Source organism: Miniopterus schreibersii (genome assembly GCF_964146895.1).
Source record: "Miniopterus schreibersii genome assembly, chromosome: 1".
In the NCBI taxonomy this organism is placed as follows: domain Eukaryota; kingdom Metazoa; phylum Chordata; class Mammalia; order Chiroptera; family Miniopteridae; genus Miniopterus; species Miniopterus schreibersii.
The window spans coordinates 38,640,772-38,657,904 of record NC_138101.1 but is presented as its reverse complement, the minus strand read 5'-3'; the positions used below and the strand labels follow the sequence as shown (position 1 = coordinate 38,657,904).

Below are 17,133 nucleotides of genomic sequence, written 5' to 3'. Positions count from 1 at the left end.
GTCTGTATTATTATCTCCCATCTTGCTCTTCTAGTTTTAGTTTTATTTAACAAAGGTTGTATTCATTTGTGAAGGCGGCTACAACCAAATACCACAGACTGAGTGGCTTAAACAACAAAATTTTATTTTCCCACAGTTTTGGAAGCTGATCATCCAAGATCAAAGTATCCTCATGATCGATTTCTCCTGAGGCCTTTTCCCTTGTCTTTTAGATGGCCATTTTCTCTCTGTGTCTTCACATGGTCTTTTCTCTTTATGTCTGAGTTGTAATGACCTCTTCTTATAACACCTAGTCATATTGGATTAAGACCTATCAGAGATGTGGAAACTTTCTCCTTTCTCTCTTAGTTTTTCTGGCTGGTAGAATTAACATAAGGCAGATTAACAAACTTTAATGCATGCACATGGGGAATTCACATAAGCATGAAAATTAAAGAACTGAAAGGCAAAATGATATATTTATGTCATTCTGGACCAAGGAGGAGAAACTGGGAAATAAGGCAAATGTACAAGGAGATTTTTAATAAGAAAATGTTTATGGATCATCTTGAAACAATGCAACACGTGAAGGACTTTGATCAAATGGGCTTTGATAAATTCCTCCCTGTCTATGATACCTAGTTCAAATTAAACTAGAGTATTCTATGATGATATCTCCCTTCCTGGAGCATGTCCAACTCTCTTAAATTCTTTTAGTCGGTAAAGGGGAAGGCCAAAGTTTCTTCTGGTGCCTCTGAGCCTTGATTATTTTTAGCTTGAAATAATCTGCATGCCAGAGTGGCACATCTTGGGGAGACTGATTCTGAACCCCCACAGATTCATCTTAATGACTTCATTTTAATTTAATTACCTCTGTAAAGACACTATCTTCAAAAATAGTCACATTCTGAGGTACTGGGCCCAGGACCTCTACACATGAATTTTGGGGTAGACACAATTCAACCATAATACCCTGCCTTATGGGCTCCCAAAATTTATGTCCTCAGATGCAAAATGCATTCACTCCATTTCCCAAATCCCCAAAATCTTAAACTATTCCAGCATCAATGCTGAATCTAAAATCTCATCCAAATGTCATATAAATTATGTAGAGGAAAGAGTTAGGGTATGATTCATTCTAAGACAAAAATTCCTCTTTAGCTGTCAATTTGTGAAACCAGATAATCTGCTTCCAAAATACAATGGTGAGACAGCCATTAAGATAGACATTCCCACATGAAAAAAAAAGAGAAATCAGAAAGAAAATGCCTGAAACCTAGCAAGACAAATTCCATTAGATTTTAATGCTTGAGAATAGTCATCTGAATTAGAGTCCACCCTAATGACATAATTTTAACTTAATTACCTCTTTAAAGGTCCCATGTCTAAATTCAGTCATATTCTGAAGTACTGGCTGGGGTTTAGGACTTCAATCTAAGAATTGGGGTGAGGGGGGCACAATTCATCCCATAACAGAAGTATTTTATTTTCTAAGAAGTCTGTAAATTCAGTGAGATCAGGGATGATTTGATATATTTTTCTTTTTCTATCATCTCTTATTCTTGAACTAATAAGTAAAAAGTATGAATGTATTAATAATGATGACTTAGAATAACACTTAACAATTTAACAATTCTTGACTTCATGTTAATAGTTTTAATTTTACAAACATTTTATCTTTCAATGTAGTGGCTTTTGGTTCTTGGTATGAGCATGTGAAGGGCTGGTGGGAGAAAAGGAAAGATTATCGTATCCTCTATCTATTCTATGAAGACATGAAAGAGGTAAGAGACAACCATGATTTCTTCTTTATTTTTTAAGGAAATCTAAGCTTCATCTTCTTCATATCACACTTTCTTTTCCTCTTGATCTATAAATATGACTAATCCGCTATCTTATTAACTCTGCCTTGAAAATTCATGTTTCATGCAATCCACTTCTTTCTACCACTACTGCTTCCTACTCTAGTTCAGGCAACTGTCCTGATTTGTTCGGACTATCTCATTTTGCTGTGTTATCCACTCAGTGAATGATCTTGAAACCTAAATCAAAATATGTCAACTTTGAAAGAGGTTTCAAATCTCTCAATGGCTTCTATCCCCATGTGAAATATAAAGTCATTAAGATGATTTATGAAGTTCAGCATTGTTTAGTTCCTGTTTATCTCTCCAACCTCTTCTGGTGCCATCATTTCTTTTCTCTGTAAGTGAGCCTACCTGAAATATTTTTTCTCACTATTTTCAGATTAAGTTCTCATATTTCATGTCTTCAGTTAAATGTTACATCTCCACAAAGATCTTTTATGTCCACAGTGTCAAATAAACTGCCTCTTTATTATCTATTTAAGTCTGTTTTGCTGCTATTGTTCTTTTCATGGTCTCTAACACTGCCTCTAATTATTTTACGTATGTGTTTCTTTACTTATGTTTTGTTGGTCTCCTCTATTATAATGTAAGCTCCTTGAATGTAGAAACTAAAATTATTTTGTCCATGGTTGTTTCCCTAAGTGGGAAGCACAGTGGGAAAACAATATAATTTCCTTGTTAATCAATTTTTTTCTCATCTTCTATCTGATTTCTAGAATGGAAAATAATTCACTCCCTAATTTGATCAAAAACTTATTCTGATCTGATTATTTAAACAATCCATTTAAGAAGTGTTGCACACCTCTTAAATTGAATGTTTCTCAGATAGCTTGTCTACATTTCTCATCTCTTTTTTCTCTTTAACTTGGTGTCTATGTGTGTAGGGCAAAGGGTAAATTACTTAAGACATCATAAGTATGAGGATGAGATGGGATCCCTGGAAACAACATCTACTGATCTCTCCCTCCCCAAAGAGTATCTGGCTTATCTGCCTCAATTGCTCAGAGGAGTCCATACCTTGACTCAGCCTCATCTTAGTCCCTTAGATTTCTCTGAATTCTTTTAAATGATTATGACTACCATTCATCTTATTTGGGAATTCTCTTCTACAGTCTCTTGGGAAACCCCCTTACCCAGCTAAGGTGACCCCCTCTGGTAGATTCCTTAGTTAAATTCTCAGTCGTTTCTGCATCTTGTTTAAGCCCTTTTGTATCTGTGACTCTGATTTATGGTGATATATTACCCTAGTTGTGGGTCTAGAAGCAATAAGCAGTGGTTGGGGTGCATCTTGAAAAGGATAGGTATTATCTTGGAAGAAAACTTCCCAAATGAGGCCTTAATAAGGTTTTCCAGTAAAAGAAGTAAAATCTCTTCAAATATGGGAGGAAACTATATCTGCTGGCAGAAAAGGCTCAAAATTACTCAAGGGTTCCAGAGTCTTTATGTCATCAGATCCACCTCAAATTCTCATTACATCTTGATCAGTCCACCCTTTCCCTATCACTCTTCCATTTAACTTTCACATGATGGACTTGGCACAACTGGGACTTCAACTTTCATTGTAATTCCTCTAGTAGAATAATAAAGATGTGTGTCTAATTTCCAGCAAATTTAGTTCTGTAGCTGTAAGAAATAGATTCTTTTAGAGCCACTACAGAAACTCTCCGGTTCTGTTTCCATGAATTTAGATGGGTAGCTCAGGAAAGCTAAACCTCGGATTGCCCTTCTGCCTGATCTCACCAGGTCACTAAAATTATGCCTCTCTGCCTCTCTTTGGTTTGTACCATCAAGAACATCTCACCAATGGGTAGCAGGGTAAAACTCTTGGGTTTCAGCACCATTCTTTCATTTTATCTAACATGCTGTCCTCTGTACTGTCTGAAGCACAAAAAGAGAAATCATAATAAATACATCAAATGGGTCTCCCTTCTTCATTGTTCTCTCTTTCCCTTCCCAATCATTCCTTAGGCTGGAAAATGGACAGAATTTTATTTTACTTTCTCCTAATATATTTATACTATCAAAAAAATCTATGTGGATGTGAAAGGTATAAAGAGTATCTTTTTTCCACTATAAGGGAACTCTCTCAGATAAGTAATCTGTTCTTTTTTTATTGAGATATAATTGACATATAACATAATATTAGTTTTAGGTGTACAACATAATGATTCAATATATGTATATATTGTGAAATTATCATGTTAAGTCTAGTTTTCATCCATCACCACACATAATTACAAATTTTTTTGTGATCAGAACTTTTAAGATCTACTATCTTAGCAACTTTCAAATATACAATACAGTATTATTAACTGTAGTTAACAATTTTTCCTGATCTTAGAGGAAACTCTTTCAGCTTTTCACCACTGAGTATGTTAGGTATGGGCTGGTCATATATGGCCTTTATTGGGCTGAGATATGTCCCCTCTATACCCATTTTGTTGAGAGTTTTTAAAGAACTTATGTGCATATATGCATAACCCATGGACACAGACAATAGTGTGGTGAAGGCCTGGGACAGGGGGGCAGATGCAGCATAGAGGGGTCAAGGGAAAAAAAAGGGGACTTCTGTAATATTTTCAACAATTAAGATGAATCTTTAAAAAAAATAGGTGTGGAATTTTGTCAAATGCTTTTTTTTACATCTATTGAGATGATAATATGATTTTTACCCTTCACTTATTAATGTGGTGTACCACTGTGATTGATTTACAGATGTTGAACCATCCTTACACCACTGGAATAAGTCCCACTTGATCCTGGTGTATGTTCCTTTAAAAGTGCTATTGAATTTATTTATTTTTTTGGCTAATATTTTGCATCTATGTTCATCAGGGATGTTAGCCTCTAATTTTCTTTTCTTGTACTGTTCTTGTCTGCTCTGGTATCAAGGTAATGCTAGCCTCATAAAATAAGTTTAGGAGTGTTTCCTCTTCTATATATTTTTTAAGAATTTGAGAAGGATTTGTATTAATTCTTACTAAAATTTTTAGTAGGTAATCTATTCTTGATGTTAGCTATGAAAAAACAGACTAGGGAATTTTAAAAATTATATCTTATGATAATAGTAACTTCCTTTATCACCATCTCTTATTCTATAGGTTAATTCTGTTTTTGAACATGAAAGGTCGAATATTAATTCAGTCTTTTTCTTTGTAATTTTTGGAGTCAAATTTCTTCTAGTAGATGATTGCCTGTTACAACCAAGAGTAGGTTATGCACTTGGGAAAGCAAAATTAAAAGTGTGGATAAAATATAAAATAATTTCCTCCACCACATTGACATGTAGAACCTAATTGAATATATTTGCCTCCTTCATGACTAAATCTACCTGAAATAATTTCTTGTCTTTATATTTTTTTAGAATCCAAAGCGTGAAATTCAGAAGTTGTTAAAATTTCTAGATAAAAACCTGCCAGAAGAAACTGTGAATAAAATCATCTATCATACTTCTTTTGATGTGATGAAGCAGAATCCTTGTGCAAATTATACTACTGTACCATCATTTGATATGGATCATTCTGTATCTCCCTTCATGAGAAAAGGTGAGAACATCATATACTAGTTTCTATAGAGCTTGTTAGTCACATTAAAGGGAATATAGGTGGATTAATAAAAGAAATTTATAAGAAATGGAAAGAGATTGAGAGAAAAATTTAGAAAAACTAAAAACTTTAGAGAAAATAATTTGTGATGAAGAAACTCTGTTATTGCTGTAAAACTAACATGTAAGACAAGTCTTTAATGAGAAATGTTTACTCAAGAGCCTATGTATCGATAAGCATGAGGCTCGGCATCCATTGCTACGTCAGAAGAATGTCCTTCATTTTTCTGAATTATCTAGATATCTATCCTTCATTCTTTAGAAATTTTGCTGTGGTAGGTAGCAAGTTTACATGTTAGGCATACTAAGTTATGAAGGAAACTATCAAATCCTTGAAGTGTTGTTATGATTATGGTAAGTTATTGAATCCTCAGCATTGAACTCAGTATATAGCTAGCATCTTGCACAGAATAGTTCCTTAATAAATAATAAATATGAATTAAATTGAATTACATGTGTGTGTGAGAGTGAGAGAGACTAATTTTGTTAGTTGTGTATGTATTAGTCAGCTTTGTTATAAAACAAACAACTCAGAGAATCTCAGTGACTTAAAACCATAAGATTTAATTTTCATTAATGTTGGTGGATGTTGGTCAGTTGTGGCAGCTGCAGTTCTGCTCAGCTCTTTTTCAGTCTGATCATTGTTTATGGTCTGTCGTGGGCTTAGCCTCCTGTGTCTTCTCTTTCTGAAACACAGGCTGAAAGAGCTGCCATCTGTGGGGCATGGCCAATATCATGGTTTAGATGAAGAGCAAGAGAAGTAGTGGAACCTTGCAATGCCTTTTAAAAGCTTCTGTTCAGATGTGGTATATATTGCGCATATTCAAATTTCATTGGCCAAAGCATATCCAAAATTCAAGCCCAAAGTTAGTGAGGCAAGTAGGAGTCACACAACACATGACAATTGTTAGAGATATAAAACCTCCTTACAGTGAAGGAGGGAGTGAATAGTACAAACTGAGACAGTCTTGGAGAAACAGACATTTTGGTGAGAGCCTATAAAGGGACTTGGTAAGGGTAATTTTAATTATAATATATCTTCATGTATTCTAGAGATTTTTCTTTTAAAAATCTAGGAAGTATGCCATGGATAAGTCTTGTTGGGGATATCTGAATCTCAAACACACATGCTTTTGCCTCCCAGGAGACATTTGGAAACTTAATGGAGGTATTTCTTATGGTCATGATAAGGGTGTGCAACTGACGTCTAATATGTAGAGGCCAAGGATGCTGACAAATGCTCTGCAATGTACAGGGCAACCCACATCCTCCCCAGCAAAGAACTGTTTGTCTTCAAATGTCAAAGATGGAGATGTAAATAAAGTGACAAAGTTCAGAAATCCTGGGCCAGACTGACAAAGTTACTTTGGCATATTTTCTTCCTTTTTTTTTCTCTCTAAAACTCGGCTTCCAGATGTGTCTTCTGGATTACACTGAGAGACATTCTATGAAAATGGCATTGTTTTTTATCGTGTATTTATTGCAAATGCTGTGTCCTGTATCCTTCCTTTGAGGTTTTAAATTGCTTAGTATTTTGAAGATTGAACAACATATAATAAAGATATATGTTTAATTACATTTAACCCAGTGATTTCCCAGTCTTACTTGATCATAGAACTTTTAAAATAAATTATCATTTGATATTGGAAAATAGGGGTTTAAAAGGACTGAAACATTCTCTGTATCTTTTGTTAACAAATCTCTTGAAGCCAAAGAGTAAATATTTTGATATATTGGATATTCTCCCTAAGACATTTCTTGAAGCTACTTAAAAGATTTTTTTCTTTATATAAGATACAGGGAAAATGCATAGAATTTTTAGAAAACTAAGAAGGTCTAAGAGTCTGGGAATGGTAGCAGGAGGTATGGAGTACATATGACATCCTAAAGTTAAAGACTTAAAAATATAAGTGTGATAATTCAAATCAGAACTCATATTAGAAGGAAATTTGACAGTAATCTCAATCTTAACATTTATCTTTCTTCTCAGGTATTTCAGGAGACTGGAAGAATAAGTTTACTGTAGCCCAATATGAGAAATTTGAAGAAGATTATGAAAAGAAAATGAGAGGGTCTACACTGAAGTTTCGTTCAGAAGTCTAAGAAATACCTGCCCTTTGTCCAACTCCTTTAGCTGGCACTTAATAGAAAAAAGTCTCTTTAAACATTTAGTAAAAGAAAACTCTGTATGTGATATTTCTTTATTTACTAATATTAGTGGTTTGTAATAGAATATTAAAAGAATTTCAGTCTACATATGAAAAATCAGCACTATCTCTATGACTTTTAACTGTCTTCCACAATGATTTCACTACTCTTAAAGCCTAAACAATAAAATAAAGTTTAAAATTCATAAATTTATCTGATTTATTTTTTTAAATTCAACTTCTGGGTCTTTGAACTTGCAAAGAAGATATTTAGGGCAGTTTTCAAGATAGATTAGTTAGAACCAAAATATCCCCTTAAAAGGCCTTAATTTCTCTTTTGTGTATGCTTAGAATGATAACTGCATGTGGTGATGGATGCTGACTAGGAACCTATTGTGATCATTTCACAATATATACATCATTGAATCATTTTTTGTACACCTGAAGCTAATATAATGTTATATGTCAATTACATTTCAATTAAAACAATAAAAACAATTGAGAGTGCCACTGTCAACTCCTTTGTCTTCCTTAGAATTCCTCTGTTTCCTCAGAATATTTGTGGTGCTATCATACCTGACTCATGGTCATCTGACATAAAGACAAAGTAAGGATGCCAGTGTGAATCTAAAAATTATACTGGAGTAAACTTCAATTTTTTTGTCCTAATATATAATTATACATAATTGCCCCCATGTATATATAAATGGAAAGAGACACCCACCCAGAGAGACAGAGAAATATGAATAATTTTTTTTTCTTGAGTCACATTTTATTGACTTTGGTGCTCTGTGGAGTGCATGCATGCTACTGGAGACCAATCTTATAAATCACAGATAATAATCCTTGTTCTCTGCCACAGAAGAAGAGTTAACTAGTTGTTTCCACATTTTTTTTTTTTTTTTTTACCACCAATGTATTATTTTCAAAAGCTCCACTACCTTTCATTGACTGAGGATTTCCCATCTCTCTACTTAGTCTCTCATGCTCTTAGAACCCAAGTTTCTGAAGGATGCAATTTGACTCCAGCACATAGGTCCCCATCTGAGATTATAATCAACTCATTGACTTACTCTGAAGTTATTTTACATCTTAGGCATCGTGACTTTGACATAGACAATTTTATTGGTCATGATGTCAGAATACCTTATTTTAGATACATTACATTTCAAAAGAATGGGTCAACAGCACTAATTTTGTGTTATCTAAAACAAAGACGGTTACAATGACCCAATTACTTTTATTTTTTATATCACATATTGAAGCTATTGTAAAATTCTGCTGCTGTAGCTGGTGATATTTGTTCAAAATATTCCCAGCAATGACCAACCTTTTGTCCTAATATTTAGTTAGGTTTGGGTGGCTTCTGTCAGGATTTTTATGTACAATAAATCACCTTTCAGTCAGTCCTCTTCTCTTTACCTGGCTTCTGGCCTACATCAAAGTATTCACTATAGCATTTCTCCCTCTGGCATTGACCATTCTTAGTTTTGCAAAAAACCCTTTTACCCAAGATTCACTACTGAGCAATAAAAACAAACAAGCTATTGATACAGCAAACAGTTTGGAAAAATCTCCAGAGATTTATGTGGAGTAAAAACAGCTAATCTCCAAAGTCAAAGACTGTATTATTTCATTTATATTGTAAAAAAATAAATAAACAGAGCCATTTCAAATGGAGTCAGAGGCGCCAGTCCAGAGGAAATGCTTTGCACGTCTTACTCCTTGAACCCTTTGGAATGTTTAACTGGGGCAAAATAATCTTTGGGTTGGTCTAAACCAGCATTATCTTATAAACAACTGTAAAGCTAACAGGAAAAAGCAGACATCCTGACCACAAGGACAAATGATTATGGACATTCTTTAGAATTTCGATTTTAAGGAAGGGACTGCAGTGAAGTAGGTGAAGCTATAAAATGACAACCCGAAGGAACTTGTGGTGATAGAAATATTCTGTGTCCTAACTATTAATATTCTGGTGTTAATATTATACCACAGTTTTGCAAGATGTTGCCCCTGGGGAAAACTAGGTAAAGGGCACTTAGGGTCTTTATATTATTTCTTATAACTTCATGAGAATCTATAAGTATCTTAAAATTTAAATATAATAATTAAGAAAAGAACAGTTTTGAGAAAGACACGTAATTACAGCCTGAAATAAAACCTAGCTAAAGAAAATCAATTATGGTGCAGTTTAAGAGGGCTCTAAGAGTTAATTAAAGGGTGCGATAAAGGGAAACTCCAAAGGGAAAGGCACCTTTAGTTACTGGGCACTTGGCTAACTATTCATAGGTCTCATTTAGCTCTGAGCCCTGGGGATACAGAGGTGAATATGTCTTTGTATTAAAAGATTAATAATCTTGTGATATAATAGACAAATATTAAAAAAAATAAACAGAAATTTGTTTAAACTGCTATGATGACCTTGACTGAAGGAAGATTGGAGAAAATATTTTACTCAATAGTTTGAGTTTTCAATTATTGTTTGTAAAATAGTAAATATAGGAGATAATACCCATTAGCATTCTGGTGGTGGTCTAATAATGGCCTCACATTATTCAATTATATGTGAAGTAGTGATTGCATGATTTATCTGTTAATCTCTTAACAAAAAAGCAGCTTAATGCAAGCTGATTAAAGAGATTGAGTTTCCAGGAAGAACAATAAATCTACAATCAGACTACTCCAAAAAGAATAGAAATATATCCATGCTGTAGAATTGAGGCTGAGTCTTTTAATCCAGGGGGAGTAAATCTTTTCCTTTTTTCCTGGGGTAAGTTCACTGTTTATTTGTTCTTCTCAATGACTTACACCTTTACCATATATTAGATAAATGCTTCTCAGGTTCTCAAGGCATTCTCCAAAGTGAAATAAAATATTCTACCTATTTTAAAAGTGCTGCTTGTGCATCAAATTCTAAAATTTTAGAATGTAATATTTTAAGTATAAAATTCCAAAAATAATTTAACCTAGTTTTCTACCTTAGTATAATTACTTCCATTATAATTTTTTATTGTTTTTTATTTGTTCAATTCTGTTTAGCTACTCAAATGAATTATGCAAATAAGAAATTAATTCTTCCAGAATAGAAAAAAAGAACACCAATATTTTGAAATGAAAAAGCTATTCTATGTTTTTCAGCAACAAGGAAATTTCACAACAAATTAATGAGTGAATTAACATGTTTTATTCTTTTCTTATATATATATGTAAATTTCAGATCATGTTATCAGTGTTTTGATTCAGAAAACATTGGCACTGCACTTGTAATTCTTGACTTAATCCGTGTAAAAATAACACCTGGAGCTTAATCAGCATAAAGTAACACCTGGGTCTATCTATAGCACACAGTTGCCATGAAAGAGTTCAAATGGACCTATCTAAAATGTACATTTCATGTAAAATACTTGACATACAAATGATGTGAAAGAGATTGATAAATACTATAATCTCATGTGATTTCGACAACCAGGTCCTGTGCTTTTGTGATAGCCATCAAAAGCTCTGATTTGAGGTTAGGAAATCTCAGTTTATTGAAATTAGCAGTTGAATAATTGAGTTTGGCATGTTCTCAGTCTTTGTTAGTAAATGTGGTAGTTTTACTTTGAGTATCTCACAGTCACCTAAAACATATTATAAGACAGTTGCTCAGATGTCATCCTATATACAGCCACATGACACTTTTAAAACTAAAATGGAGAAATAAGGAATAGGTATTCAAGATTAAGACTGTAAGTGGTTGCTCAAAGTAACTGTCTTATGTTACAGCAACTAATGTGTAGTCACTTTTCTTATGATAGTAATTAATTTAGTAAACCAATGCTCTACTGATACATCATTTTAAATGACCCATTTCTAGTTGATTAAAAAAGTTTTTAAAGTGTACAATATGTTTAATAAATTCAGTAGCCATACAATAGTGGTTTTTTTAAAAAATAAAGTACATATATATATTATATAATTTGTACACACACAAGTAAACCAACTCTAGGTGAAATATCTTGGGATATTATCGCTTATAAAGAACTCAAAGAAAGAAAGGCAAAAATTACAGTTTTTCACAGGGAAGAAGAATATAAATAAAAATATCTATGATTTACATTCATACATATTCTATTTAGAATGGCAACATTTAGGAAATTAAAGCCTATAAAACATATAAATAAATAGAATTCTTAAAGAATCATCAAAAGAGACTGTTTTTCTAAACCATACTTTTCTATAGTTGGTTCTCTTGTTCCCATCAACCGGTTAATGAACATGTGGGTCTATGTTTCTATCACTATACTGGTCAAAGTTAGAAACAAATAAAAAATTTTAAAAAGCAGAGCATATGGCTTCTGCCTGTCTCTGGGGAGCTTACAAATGAATAAATAAAAGAGAAATGCAGCCCTGCATCTTGTGTGCTAAATTGTCTTCCTCAGACATTAAAGGCCTCTGGAATTCTGATCTGTTATTGATTTCAGGGGGAAGAAACAGAGTAGATATTGCCTGTTGACATCGTCCTTTGTCTCTAGAAGAAAAGAGGTGGACATTTTTCTTTAGGGTTTTATCAATTAATTTTTTAAACAATTAAGCTTTAATTGCTCTATAAGTCAAAAAATAGGGACTGAGAAGATGTAAGGAAAATTGTTAGAATCAAAACAATAGCTAGATATAGGTCAAAATTTCTATATTAAATGTTAAATAGCAAAAATAAAGAAATATTTTTAAGAGAATTTTAAAGAATTAGTAAGAGAGAGACGAGGGAGGAAAAGACAGGGGCAGAGAGAGAGAGAATTCCATTTTATATATGTGGTCAGTGTCCTGCAAGACTACTACCTGAGAAGTGGGAAGGTGAATATCTTCCATTGCTTTCTATTTGTTATCAGAATTAAGATGATAAAATAAATACTAGAAATCAAAATCAAACTCTTTCTAACAAGTATAGAATTATATGTGATTCTTTGAACAGTTTAAAACAAAAATTAACTTTCTGAATTCTACTCATTAGTATGGTCTGTGTTTTTATTTTTCAGAGTGAAAAAAACCTAAGACTACTATGCTGAAAAAAAATGGAAATATATTTGACATTTAAAAAAATTTCAACCTGGGATTTGAAGAAAGACTCTATTTATGTCTCTGGCTATAGTCCTTTTTTCAAAACTTCAATTTTTTAGTGCTGTTTAATTTTACTATTTTGCTGTTGGCCTGTTTATTGAATTTTTTATTTCAATACTTTTATTTTTAAAATTTTATTTTAGTGTTTCCTTACAGCTACATAGACAGTCAATTTGGTAGGTTAAAAATATTTTATGCATAATTAATTTAAATTGTCTGCTACATCCGATACCTGACATACTGGAAGATGTATATTCATTATCTTTGTTTCTACAACCTCTATTTTATAGTGGGCTTTTCCCTTGTGTGTCATGTACTTTTATTGGGAGGTAATAATTGTATAAACCTTACAGGTTGGAATTTTTAAAGTCCTATATTTAAAAGAAGTTTCTTTAGTACATATTTGCATTTGTATCCCTCAGATATCAGTGCCCTTACCAACCTGGAATAATTTTGTTGCAGCTTCAGTATCTGGGTTCCTATTTTCAAACCTACGTAGAGAGTACACATTTAATCACAGGCCCACATGCTGCAGGCTTATGGTTACAAATTCAAATGCAGTGTTATTATTAATATTGTCAACTCAGAGTCTTCTCAGGGAGGGTTGGCTTTCATTCTAGGGGTTCCTTGACTTTATTAGCTCTGCAATATGTGCTGTAATAAATTCTATTTCATCATGAAAAGAATTTCTTAACATTTTGTTTGTCACACTTAAAAATCTTGTTTTGTGTTTTCACTTTTTCTTTCTGCCTTCTAGGAACTGCTGGTGAAATTACTACATTATGGCACAAACTAAAAGATTTTATGTATATTTTACCAAAAAATTAAAAAGCGGAAGCCATACAAAGTTTAGAAATGAAATACGGAATGGCACTGGCTTCAACATCGTGGAGCTTTCTGATGAATTGTGGCTGGTTTCTACCGCAAGCAACATTCCCCAAAATGTTGCCCATGAAACCAGACTCAGTGTTCAGCTGGAACAAAACTAGGAAAAGAAAAAAAGAAACAGTTTTACATTAAGCAAGCTCTAATAAAATAATTCTGAAGCCATATGTTCTGCTTCACTGTCAGACCACCAACACTCCTCAATTAAGACAGTTTCAGAAAAGAATAACATCTGTGCTTATATGGTTCTGACAGTCAAGCGATTTGCAGTGATATGTGTGTCCTACTTACATCCTTTGCTAGATATCTGTTAAAGATTATAACATGAGGCCTAATAAATCAAAACTAGATTTTAACTCAGCAATCCATGGTATGCTTTTTGGGGGAAAACAAATAATTCTCAGTAACACAGAAGTTACAATTCCTTCAGCTGCGTCTGTAGTAAGAGCTTTGGCAAGGCACTATAATGCCTTCAAAATTCCTGAGAACAAGTTTGGTGAAAGCAAATGTAAACAGCATAGTGAACATTGGAGCCTGTGGATGCTTATGGTGTGGGAGCTCTGGAGGCCGAGGTGTTGTTATAAGGCAACTGGAGAAGGGGAGGAAGGAATGCAGGCGTGCATTGAAGTTTCACATTCACCTATAGATAGGTGCACAGTGGCTGCAGTGGGCATCCTCACGGAGCTTTCCGAGATAATTCAATATAATTTCTAGGGATGCCCTCTAAAGAGAAGTAGAGTTAGCATAGCTGGGGGGAAGCCAGCTCTCAATAGCAATTCCTGGGGGATAAAGCCACGACTGCTGTGCTTACAGAACTCTCTGTAAGCATAACTGCTTCTGGCTCATTAAGAATTCAACTAGCCTGGCCAGCATGGCTCAGTGGTTGAGTGTGACCTATGAACCAGGTGGTCATGGTTCAGTTCCCTATCAGGGCACATGTCTGGATTAGGGGTTGAATTCCCATTGAGGGGTGTGCAGGAGGCAGCCGATGGATGATTCTCATCATTGCTGTTTCTCTCACTCTCTTCCTCCCCCTTTCTCTCTCTAAAATCAATAAAAAAATTTTTTTTTTAAAGAATTCAACTGAACAGCTCATTTCTGCCTAGTCAGTGCTAATAAGCTACACCCATTGTTGTAGCCTTTTCTGCTATTGAATTAGAAAGTGAATGCAGGGATAATAATGATAAAAGTTCACACTCGCATTGCGCTGACTACCAGTGGAGCATTGTACCGAGCGCTTCACAAATACCTTTTTAAATGTTCCTTTATTGTTTTTGAGTACGTTGAGATAATTATAAGCTGTGATTTACCCAACAATGTCAACTAAAATATTGTATAGCCAGGTGGCATGAAATTAAACCCTAAACTCAGCTCTTTATTTCTTTAAAAATATACAAAACCTTAAAGGCTCTCACAGTTCTCAAGTTAACATAAGCTCTGGAAAGTTTAACAGCTGTAATGTATACCACCTTAATTTTACTAAAACCAAAATGAAAATATTATTATTATTCCCTTTGAAAGAAAAAAGATCCACTTTATTTCATGCAAGTAAAATTTAAAAAATTTTGTATTTCACATCGTCATAGGGCAAACTTTTAGACTAGCTACTCCTTGACACACATTCACCTCATCCAGCTCTGAAAGTCAAAATTCTCAAAAGTATTAAAAGCAACATTTCTTCTAAAGCAGTAAATGGAACAATTGTCTGCAAAAAGCAATTTGGATAAAAATTTAGAAGGTAGACAGTTTAAAGACAACAGAAAATTCTCCTAAGGACAAATTAAGCTATGAAATCTAAAGATATACAGTTGTCCCCCTTAAATGTATACACACTCTTTGAATAATTATAAAGGCAGTGTTTATTAAAACACTTTTTTTTTTGAAATTGAGCTATGTGCTGTTAAAGAGTGTGTACTTTTTGGGAGACACTGTGTTCCTTAAATTGGTTATAGAGTATTTGACTCCATTGTTGATATATTTACAAAGAGCTACCACTCAATCTGAAATACAAACCATTAAATGTTCCATTTTTAAAACTTAAACCAAGCAACGTAGTCAACAGGGACTCTTGCGCAGCCATAAACTTCATCAGGCTGAGGGTGGGTGAGGTCCAGCTATGGGGTGGGGCATCTTCAAAGCTGGGCAGGTCGGGGGGAGGAATGATGAGGCAAAACTTGAGCTGTTAAAGTGCAACTTTGTTAAAGTTGTTAAAAGAATATATCATTTTAATGTTTTGCTGAGGCAGCTTACGAGGTCTCAGGCCAAAGAAGCTCTCCTTAAGAAAGCTTGTGGGGTTGCTTCCGGAAATGGAAACCACCGGCAAAAGTATGGGGTGGTAAAGGCAGCTACTCACTTTTCCCGAGGCTCACCCTGGGAAAGAGAAGGGAAGGGAAGGAAGGTCTTCAAGCCAGCCCTTTAGCTTTATGTGAATGAGAGTGGGGTTACCCTTTCCGTATTTGTTGAGTCAAAGTACAAGTGTTGGTCTGGTTCCCAGGAAAGCAACTCTTGTCCTCTATTTCTTCCTAGAAAGTGTGTGTGTGTGTGTGTGTGTGTGTGTGTGTGTGTGTGTGTGTGTGTGTGTGTTGGAGGTGGGTGAGGTGTGTATAAATGGAGACTGGACAAACTTCGTTATTATTTCCTTCTGCAGGGGCAAGATGAGGTCAGGAATAGAGGTTTCCCTCACTATCCAAACGTAGAGCCCTCCTGTGAAAGCTTCCATAAGCTTAAATGGTGTAAAGCAAGGAAGCAATTTGCTAACGAATGCACAAAATAAATTTAGATACAGCACAGATGCTCGTAGACACAGCTCAGAGCTTTGACCGACTGATGCTGACATGGCTGAGTGCACTTCCCAGGGAAGCAGCTTAGCAGGGCCACTCTTCCTGCTCAGGGTGCTCACTGCCTCTCAAAGGTGCAAGACAGACGTTTAATGCTATTTTTTATTTTCACCTTTTTTTCACAAAAGCAAAAATCCTCTTTATATAACTTTCAGGTAGTGAGAGCAGCAGTGTGCTGATCATTAAGAGGGAAGGGGTTGGTAGGTGAGGAGTGAAGGGGACCCGATATATGGTGATGGAAGATGATGTGGCTTTGGGTGGTGGGCACACAGAGCGATGTACAGATCTTATATCATAGAAATGTACACTTGAAACCTGCATGTTTCTATTATCCCCAATAAAGTTAAGAAAAATAATTATACCTTTTTTTTGTCAGATCGGCAAAAATATAATATAGTTTTTGGTGTGCCACAGAATTTTAGTAATTAGTTTATGTGTGTCATGTGATAAAAAGGTTGAAAATCGCAGGTTTAGATGATAAATTATGTCACCCTGTTCATAGGCATTTACTTTTGCAACTCTAGGCTCACATCAACCCTTCTCAAAGTTAATATTGAAGATCCTTTAATAAGAGACGAAAGTAAATGAGACCTTATAGGTATGGGGAGAGAAAAATGTGCACGTTTAAGAGCCCAAATGGACTTTTCTGATAACAAAATTTAAAACAAAATTTTCAATAACAGTTTACATTCAATATCATTTTGTATTAGTTTCAG

The 17,133-nt window shown here is 34.4% G+C and overlaps 1 protein-coding gene across 1 annotated transcript in view; it reads left to right on the top strand.

Annotated features, from left to right (window-relative positions):
- LOC308563611 (uncharacterized protein) overlaps positions 1 to 17,133 on the top strand; it is a 61,723-nt gene that overhangs the window by 23,928 nt on the left and 20,662 nt on the right. The window contains exons 6-8 of the mRNA XM_081150821.1: positions 1,669 to 1,763; positions 5,209 to 5,389; positions 7,439 to 7,545. Coding sequence (XP_081006947.1) covers positions 1,669 to 1,763; positions 5,209 to 5,389; positions 7,439 to 7,545 — 383 coding nt within the window. The remainder of the gene's footprint in view (positions 1 to 1,668; positions 1,764 to 5,208; positions 5,390 to 7,438; positions 7,546 to 17,133) is intronic.